Genomic DNA, 9,499 nt, shown 5'->3' with positions numbered 1-9,499 from the left:
TTCTGGATTGCCTGAGCCCGCGGGTTCGAGACCCGCCTGGGCAGCGAGACCTCATCTCTACAATAAATAAAAAAAATCAGCCGGGCATGGTAGCGCATGCCTGTAATTCCGGCTACTCGGAAGGCGGAGGCGGAAGGATCGCCGGAGCCCAGCAGGTCGAGGCTGCGGTGGCCGGGAGCGGCCACTGCACTCCAGTCTGGGCAACAGAGTAAGACTCCAACTCAGAAAAAAAAAAAGTAAGCAAGTTAGCTGGGCATGAGTAGTGCATGCCTGCAGTCCCGGCTACTCAGGAGGCTCAGGAAGGGGGATTACTTGAGCCCAGGAGGTAGAGGCTGCAGTGAGCTGAGACCATATCACTGCACTCCAGCCTAAGGAATACCGAATACAAAGGAACAAAGTACTACACATGCCACAGTATAGAAAAACTTCAAAAACATTAAGCTATTTATAAGAAGCCACACGGAAGAGACCACACGCATGACTCCATTCAGGCGAAAGGCCCAGAAAAGGCAAATGTGTAGAATGACGAATGGCTGCTGAGACTGGTGGTAGAAATGGAAGTTCTTCCTGGATAACGGAAGTGTCCAAAAACTGGACTGTGGTATGGCTGCACAACCCCATACATATACTCAAAATCGTTGAAGTGTGCACTTAGAAGGGATGGGTTCTATATGAAATTAGTTTTTGAAAAGTCAAAAAACATGAATAAAAGAGTGTGTTAGAGAAAGAAAGAAAGTTGGTTTCCAACCTTTCCGCTGAGAGTCCAATCATCTGAAAATTCTCCCTCATAGATAGTATCATCTTCGGAAAGTAATACCCCATTTCCCTAGGAGGAGAAATAAGACAAAAGTCACAACACATAGATTCAGAGTCACATGTATGCAGCCATATCCCCAGAGCCTCACATCCTCTTAAAGGACAAGAAACACAGTACCAAGAAGGTAGGGCGATCGTAAACAGATGATTTTAAAAGGTACGGACACAGGAGTTTTAAAACTCAATAATGACTATGTGCAAATATTCTCTTACCATCATCTTATTAAGATGAAAGCTGCCTTCGTAGTACAGGCCAAATTGGGTGACGACCACACCATTCCCTTGACATACATCATCCTGCCACATTCCCATATACTTCTCCCCCCTGCAGAGAAATAAAAGAAAAAGCAGTGATGACAAAGACAACTTGGGGAATAAGCCACTGTCACATGGGGGATACCAAGCAGCCCGTAGGTGGGTATCCACTCTGTTTTTCTAAAGTGGTCAGCTCTGACTCCTCAAACATGGGTCAATGTGACAGCAAAAGACATCTCACTCCAAGTAATGTTCTCTTAGGAATGCAGTGATGTAGTCTACCTGACGCAGACCTGTAGATACTCCATGTACTCACTTGATAACCTTGACATATGTAAGCAAAAAATGAAGGCTGTTTAGTGCTAAGTAATTTCATTCAAGACGTAATAGGCAAAATGAAACCTATGCATGATTTCTTTCTTACCCAAAGGTTTGCCAAGTTAAAAAAAAAAAGAAAAAAAAAGGTTTTGTCAGAAAAGAAGGTGCATTTTTCACCTATTAAAAACTCAAAAAAAATCTTACTAGTCTCCATTAACAATACAAAATAAGTATAAACTGCTTGATAACTAATCATGGTGCTTAGTAATAACAGCAATTTTTTAAAAATCCCACATTATGGGTTGAGTATGGTGGCTCACACTTGTAATCCCAGCACTTTGGGAGGCCCACATAGGAGGATCACTTGAGACCAAGAGCTCAAGATCAGCCTGGGCAATGTAGTGAGACCCTGTCTCTACAAAAAATAAGAAAAAATAAGCCTGTTATGGTGGTGTGTACCTGTCGTCTCAGATATTAGGGAGGCCAAAGCAGGAGGATTGCTTGAGGACAGGAGTTTGAGACCAGCCTAAGCAAACATAGTGAGACCTTGTCTCTACAAAAAATAAGAAAAAAATTAGCCAGGTGTGGTGGTGTGTGCCTGTAGTACCAGATATCTGGGAGGATGGTGTGAGCCCAGGAGTTTGAGGTTGCAGTGAGCTATAATCAAGCCACTGAACTCCAGTCTGGGCGACAGAGCAAGACCCTTCCCAAAAACAAAAACAAGAAACAATCCCACATTGTGGAAGCCATGGTACTTAATAACATGAGGGGAAAACGAGTACAGGAGTCTCCTACTTTTCAGGGTTTCGCTTTCTGTGAGTTTAGTTACCTGCAGTCAACTGTAGTCCAAAATTATTAAATGGAAATTCCAGAAATAACAGTTTATAAGTTTTAAATTGCATGCCATTCTGAGGAACATGATGAAACTCAGTGATGCCCCGCTCCCTACTGTCCAGGACATGATCCACCCCTGTGTCCAGTGTGTCCATTCTGAGGACTCTCCCGCCCATCAGTCATTGCACAGCCGCTTCAGTTAGCAGATATGGACCATCTCAGAATTGCTGTGCTGTGTCCAATAACCCTGACTTTACTTAATAATGGCCCAAAAGCACAAGGGTAGTGATGCTGGCAGCTCACATATGCCAAAGAGAAGCTGCAAATCGCTTTCTTTAAGAGAAAAGGTGAGAGTTCTTAATGAGGAAAGGAAAAAGGTCATATGCTGAGGTTGCTATGGTTAAGTCTATGATAAGAACAAATCTGTGAAATTGTGGAGGAGAAAGAAATATGTGCTAGTTTTGCTGTCTCATCTCAATCTGCAAAAGTGATGGCCATGGAATGTGATCAGTGCTTAGTTAGGATGGAAAAGGCATTAAATTTGCAGGTGGAAGATATAACAGAAACAGTTTCCAATCAACAGCAATCAGGCTAGGTACCACCCACAGTTTGAGGCATCCACTGGGGGCCTTGGAACATAACCCCCTCGAATAAGGGGGACCTACTATACGTACTAAGTCTAAAGCAAATTGGGTCTAACTGATATGGAGGCAAAAGAACTATATTCCTCCCCCAGATTTAGTTATTTCAATTTAACTAGGCTTGATGCCTAGGTTGCTGGCCCGATAACAAGTCTGAGGTGATAGGAAAACCTAAGCACTTAGAAAGCTGCTGAGACACCATTCTGTCATCCCAAAGGGGACTGACATCCCACCCCCCTTTTATTACACGAGCTTCTGTTATTTTCTATTGACTGCATTAAGGATTTTTCTTTGTATAATAACGATTTGGGAGCTTCTTTGAGATACTAAAAGCTTTGTATGTGTGAGATTTGAAGGCAAAAGGTGCCAGTGTTAATTTTGGATGATCCTCCCATAAAAAAGTAACCTACTGTCTGGTTCACAAGAAGATGGGTAAAGTGGTGGCTGACAACTCTGTTTCCTTATTAAGATTTTTTTCTTAATATACTAAACTCAGAAGCAGCATACTGTACCTAGTGATATCATCAAAGACACCATATCCTGCCTTCTTATCCATCACCCACTGGCCAATGAACATGCTGGGAGAAGAGGAAGTCAATTTCCCGCTTCGTAGGAGGCCATGACCATGACGCATATTATCTTGGAAACAGCCCTCAAACACTTCACCAGAGGCATAGCTGTGGTTGGAAAGAACAGGTAAATATCACATGCATGTTGAATTCAGATGCCTAACTTTACAAAGTGGAGGAACTCCAAAACCATACTCACTCTCACTAGTAGCTATAATGATTTGCTTATAAGATTATTTTTCACCAATAAAAAAATCTAATTCTTGAATGATTAAGGCTTAAAGGGTCAAGACATTACAGGTGGCATTTTGCATTAACATGGAAAAAATGTGTCTCTACTCTCTTATGGGTAAAAGAAATAATGAATTATTTATGAGAAGGAAGAATAAAAAGTTCTGTCTTTTTTACATTTGATTCAAATAATAAAAATGATGTAAATGTATAAATAAGACATGTAGGAGACTATAAGTTATGGCTTATAAGGTATGTATAACAGACATAAGAACTATATTTAATGACCCAATACTTTCATCTTGTGATAGATGAGGGGTTGATCTTTAAAAGAAGACTTTACAAAGAGTTTCAGTCATTAGAAGAGTAAGTGAAATGTACTCCCTGTGGATTCTGCTACACAGGCATTTAGATTTACATGATTCTTTGAAAAACCAACACCAGTCCAACAGACTTTTCACCTATAGACTCCTTGACCACACATTTTCCCTTCTTTCCAGTGGCCCACATAGTGATCTTCTTTGTTCATTGCCTTGTTTGGGATTCTGTATTCTCCATACCTGCCATGGAAAATAAAACAAACAAAATAGAAGATGCATTTATGACATATTTTCCTTTCGTGTATGTGTATTGGTGAACATTCTAACAAGGAAGACAGAGAAAAGATTTCCCTACAGGAGGAAAGGGGGTAAACGGGGCTTGGTTTAAGCTGAATTTATTACCTCCACTGTTTGGCAAGCCTTAGAGGAGTGGGACATCAATCCCAATATACTGAGATAAGGTGCTTTATCCCAAGTCCAGTGAAAACAGAAGACCTGTGTTCTAGGCCTGCATCTGTCACTTGTTAGCTACGTCACCTTGGGTAAGCCCAGTTATCTAGCTTCGTCTGGATAATAAGGGAGTAAGTCAGAGTAAATCAGATTATCTAGTCTCTCATTCTACAAATCTATTAAAAAGAGGCAGGGCATGGTGGCTCATGTGTCTAATATCAGCACTTTGGGAGGTTGAGACAGGAGGAGAAGCCAGGAGATTGAGAACAGTCTGGCAACATAGCAAGACCTCATCTCTACAAACAATTTTTAAAAATTAGCCAGGTGTGTGGTCTATGCCTACAGTCCCAGCTCAGGAGGCTGAGGCAAGAGGATTGTTTGAACCCAGGAGGTAGAGGTTATATTGAGCTATGATCATGCCACGGCACTCCAGCCTGGATGACAAAGCAACAACCTGTCTCTAAAAGAAAAAAAAAAAAAGTAAAAAGCAGAAAAAATAAAAACCTATTTTAAAACATCACAAAAATTTACAGTTATCATACAGACACACATCATCTACCTAATTGATATATCTTTTTTGTATAGCAAAATAAATTACCTTAACATGATACAAAATACTTCACTGCCATAAATTATGTGAATATATTTAGTGTTAGAAAACATGACAAGCTTATATGAAATAATGTCATTAGAGCATCACTAGAATATTGTATCACTTGAAAGATTACCCCTTTAACGTATGACAGAAACCAAAGATTATTTAAAACAGCGGAAAGGAAAGTATCTCCATGTTCTTTGTGTAAAAGGGGCTCTACTGCCTCAAGTCTCACCAGCAACCTTAACCTAGCCTTTCAGTCTTCACACCCAAGAAATGGCTACAGAACACAATCCCACTCTAACAGATGGAAGGCTGTGTGGTGTGAGGTCACATGGCTCTCAAGGTCAATGACTCATCTAGGCAGATTAGATGCCTCCAGATTCCTGCCCTCTTCATGCTCACACACATGCAACATGAGCCCCTAACACCCTGTATGCTTCTCTATAAAACAAAGTAAGAACCTGCTACTTGTGTGAAAAGCATCTCTGAATACAAAGTAACATAACTTGGGATGAACTTGAATTTGTTGTCATGTTTCAGTGTTCTTACCCATCTTCTAAGCCATTCCTGAACATGCCGGAATACATCTTCCCATCGGGCCACTTCAAAATGCCCCTGAAGGCATAAGCAAGAGGAATGCATGTCAGCTAGTGGTTCAGATCCTCGATGGTTTTCTGGACTGTGTAACCACCCTCACCCCCACATGAACCTTATGTGCGATCACCTGCCATGAGGCTTCCCTGAGAGCCAGCGTCCATCGTAGGTCGCGTCCTTTAGGCGAGGATCCTTGTAGAAAGTGTATCTGGCACTGCGTGAAATGGGCGGTTCCTGCCTCTGAACACTACTGCCACTTCCATATGGTGGAAGGTCAGATGTTCCCCTCAAAGCCTGATCCACAGCTTGGCTTATAGCTCGAAGCCACTTAGTCTAAGAGCAAAAAGTGAATGTCAATCAGCTTAAGGCAACAGTTTGGTATGAATAAATGTTCTGTCTCCTAGTGCTTTTCTTTTTTTTTTTTTTGAGTTGGAATCTCACTCTGTCGCCCAGACTGGAGTGCAGTGGCACACACCCGGTCGCCACAGCCTCAACCTGCTGGGCTTCGGCAATCTTTCCGCCTCAGCCTTCCAAGTGGCCGGAACTACAGGCACGCACTACCACGCCTGGCTAATTTTTTTTTATTTATTGTAGAGATAAGTTGCCCAGGCAGGTCTTGAACCTGCAGGCTCAGGCAATTCACTCACCTCAGCCTCCCAAAGCGCGGGATTACAGGCTGAGCCACCGAGCCCGGCTTCCTAGTGCTTTTCTTACTGAGTAATACAGATTGGCTCTTTGATTTCACTGCTGTATGTTTAAGATTAAGTAACATTAAAAAAAAACCCTGTAGTTCTAGTTTAATGAAGATCTATCAGACATACCTGCAGATCATTCGTCAAGGAAGAACAATTTTTATTTCTTCTTCCCTGCCACAAGAGGTACAAAGAACCAGCCAAAGACTGAAAGAGAATACCATAGGGACTAACCTTTTCCTGGGGTGTTGATGAGATGAGTGTGAACTGCTCCTCGGGGGTAGTTATCTTTAAGCCATTCCTAAAACATTCACAAGGACAAGCACCAGTAGGCATGAAAACCCGTCACTACAACATCTGTCTTCAAATATGAAAAGCAATCGATCTATCTCAAGAGAAGTCATTTTGCTGGAAGTGCTCCTTGACCTGGATCTGAGTCCTGCCATGGGGAAGGACAGCGACTCTGCTCTGTGTTCAGCAGTGGCCAAGTGCCGTGGAGACACCCACCATCCCCACCAGTGCATTTTATCAACAGCAGGCCACTTCACCAGCTGACAGGCTACAGGTGAGCCCCACTAGGCAGCTGGGAGGTTGCTCTCAGCCCTCCGAGCTTCCTTCACAGTGAAGGAAACCACCTGGAAACAGGGTGAATGGGGCTAAGAGGAGGCACTTACACACCGCCAGCTTCTTCAGACAGTGGCTCCGCCCACAGCGTGGCCAGAGGGAAAACGTGGTGTGTGGAGAACTGAAACAGAGAGCGAGGCACGTTCATGGAAACCATGTGGCCCTGGGGGCTCTGCCACATGTCCTTTACTCACTAACCCCAATGGGCCCTACCGTCTCTGCAGCACAGCCTTCAAGATGGCTAAGCTGTAGCCATCTGCCACGTAGCCCCAATCATACAGTTAACCTGGTGAGCCCTGCCATTTCTGCTGTAGGGACGCCATCCCAGGCTGACACTTGATCCCAAGCTGGAAACCAGACCAGTTCTCTGAAATCCAGACCACGCCACAAACACAAGCTGTACCTAACCGTTCTCTTTATGCAATAGTTTCAGCAAAATCACAGTGGTTTTTAACATAAACTGATGGTCTAGTTAATCACTAAGTACAGTACTCCACCCTCCTGGGCCTCTTCTAAGTTAGGAGCCAGCCTACCTGGGCATGGACCAGGGCATCATTAAAGAGAATGAACCAGTTCACGGAAAACCGCCCTGCATGCTGCAGAGACAGGGCACGGTTGCTGCTCTCACACAGCAGACGGCGCTCAGGCCTCCGCAGGGAGTCCTGGAAAGACAAATCAAGAAATTGACACACACATATTCACCGAGGGGACCTTAGAGGTCATAGTTTAGCTTGGTGCCCAAACTAAACTAAATCTGTACAGGCTCCAAACACTTCATAAAATTAGAGCTCAAAGAAGATGAAAAAGACAAGCAAACTAAGGAAGGTGAGGTGAGTCCTCAGAGGGTTCCCAGAAATGCAGGAAGGTGTTCAGAGCACCCCTGTGGTGGGTCTTTAAACATCACAGGAGAGAGACCACTGAAATGTCATCACCATGATCAAGGGAGAAAGGCAGGCCGTGGCAACTATTCTGGAAAGGCCTGCGTATACCTGGGTGACAAGCAGCAAGGGCGGTTACCGTCATTTTTCCAGGGAAGGTCTTCCAGAAGCCCAGCGTGTACTCTGCTTCCTTCCTCTTCCTGCCGAGATGGAGGGCAAGGGACTCATAACAAGAACTGGAATCCTGCAGTTTCTGATATTCCAGAGATGTCTACAGGCCAATAATTAAGGAGGAAAAAAAAGAACATAAAATGACTGTCCAGAGTCAGTAGCCTCAGTGTGCTTTAGATACACAGTATTAAATTGAGGAGAAAATTCAGCCGGAGAACAGAGGAGGTAGCCAAGGAAGTCGGAAAAGGAGACTGGCTTCAGGAACATTCCACTATGTTCAGGCACACATGAAGTAGGGACTAACTCAGGGTAAGAAACAAAATCCAGAAACTCTCAGTGAGGAGGCAGCAGAACTTCTCCAGTGTTCTAGAATCAGGACCCCTTGGTTTTGCCTATGTGGGCCATCTCTATCGAGATTTACCACCTTAAAATTAAGACAGCTTTTACAAAGTTTATTAATTCACTTCATATAAAAATGAAAAATAACTATGTTTTCAAAATAAAAATTTTTTAGTGAGAAATGTGGCGCTGGCTCACATTTTTTCTAATCTCTTTATTATCTGGCTTGAAAGATGACAGCTAGATTTTCACGTCTTCTTTTGCATTTAATCTGTCATGATACATTGCTTGGTTGAAATATATGAAGAAAATGTCACCTTACAAAGGTAGATGGTTGGAAAAGGAAGTTTTTTAGTAATCATCTCAAATAACTGTGGCTATTCTCCTTTGACAGCTACTACAACTGTTTCCTAGAGAGCAGCTGCCATGCGAACTCTGAGCAATGAACTTTTCATGTTGCTACGTTAAAACCCACGGTCTGTCTTGCACTTGGATGGATCTTTTGTGGGCTAGACATTTGGAAAATACTGATAGTTCTACTTACGCAGATCTTCCAAATGTTGCTACACTTTTTTCTACAACATTAAAAATCACATGATAATATTACCACCAATCTCATCAGAAAAAGACCTAGGTATTAGGAAACTCTCAGGGTCACAGTGGTAGACACATGTCTATAACACTCTAATGTTTGCTAAAAGTAGAGATTTTACCATTGGCAACAAATACTATCAGTTGTTCTTTTTGAAATGACAGGTTCATTCACTGATTTTTTTAGAAAATATCTAGCAAAGCCACATCTGCATAGTCAGTTTATCTGTCAATTGTTCTTTCAAGCTTAAAAAAAAATAAACTCTCAAATCAATCACAATCATGTTTTATAGAACCACCACCACATTTCAATATGCAGTAGAACCACGTGATGCATACTTCCCATGGCATCAAATGGTTGACGTTAAATTTTTTTTTTTTTTTTTTTTGAGTTGGAGTCTCACTCTGTCGCCCAGACTGGAGTGCAGTGGCCGCTCCCGGCCACCACAGCCTCGACCTGCTGGGCTCCGGGGATCCTTCCGCCTCAGTCTTCCGAGTAGCCGGAATTACAGGCATGCGCTACCACGCCCGGCTGATTTTTTGATTTATTTTAGAAATGAGGTCTTCCTGCCCAGGCG

The 9,499-nt window shown here is 42.9% G+C and overlaps 1 protein-coding gene across 1 annotated transcript in view; it reads right to left on the bottom strand.

The window, feature by feature from the left end:
- The window catches only part of ALS2 (ALS2, alsin Rho guanine nucleotide exchange factor), a 79,659-nt gene that overhangs the window by 19,853 nt on the left and 50,307 nt on the right, over positions 1 to 9,499 (bottom strand). The window contains exons 14-23 of the mRNA XM_008069243.2: positions 7,960 to 8,091; positions 7,476 to 7,604; positions 6,993 to 7,063; positions 6,553 to 6,619; positions 5,757 to 5,959; positions 5,582 to 5,647; positions 4,126 to 4,224; positions 3,377 to 3,541; positions 1,030 to 1,141; positions 749 to 826 (exon numbers count right to left, since the gene is read on the bottom strand). Coding sequence (XP_008067434.1) covers positions 749 to 826; positions 1,030 to 1,141; positions 3,377 to 3,541; positions 4,126 to 4,224; positions 5,582 to 5,647; positions 5,757 to 5,959; positions 6,553 to 6,619; positions 6,993 to 7,063; positions 7,476 to 7,604; positions 7,960 to 8,091 — 1,122 coding nt within the window. The remainder of the gene's footprint in view (positions 1 to 748; positions 827 to 1,029; positions 1,142 to 3,376; positions 3,542 to 4,125; positions 4,225 to 5,581; positions 5,648 to 5,756; positions 5,960 to 6,552; positions 6,620 to 6,992; positions 7,064 to 7,475; positions 7,605 to 7,959; positions 8,092 to 9,499) is intronic.

Source organism: Carlito syrichta, unplaced genomic scaffold (assembly GCF_000164805.1).
Source record: "Carlito syrichta isolate Samal-C Ts95f unplaced genomic scaffold, Tarsius_syrichta-2.0.1 Scaffold311878, whole genome shotgun sequence".
Classification (NCBI taxonomy): domain Eukaryota; kingdom Metazoa; phylum Chordata; class Mammalia; order Primates; family Tarsiidae; genus Carlito; species Carlito syrichta.
This window is presented reverse-complemented; position numbering and strand designations above follow the sequence as displayed.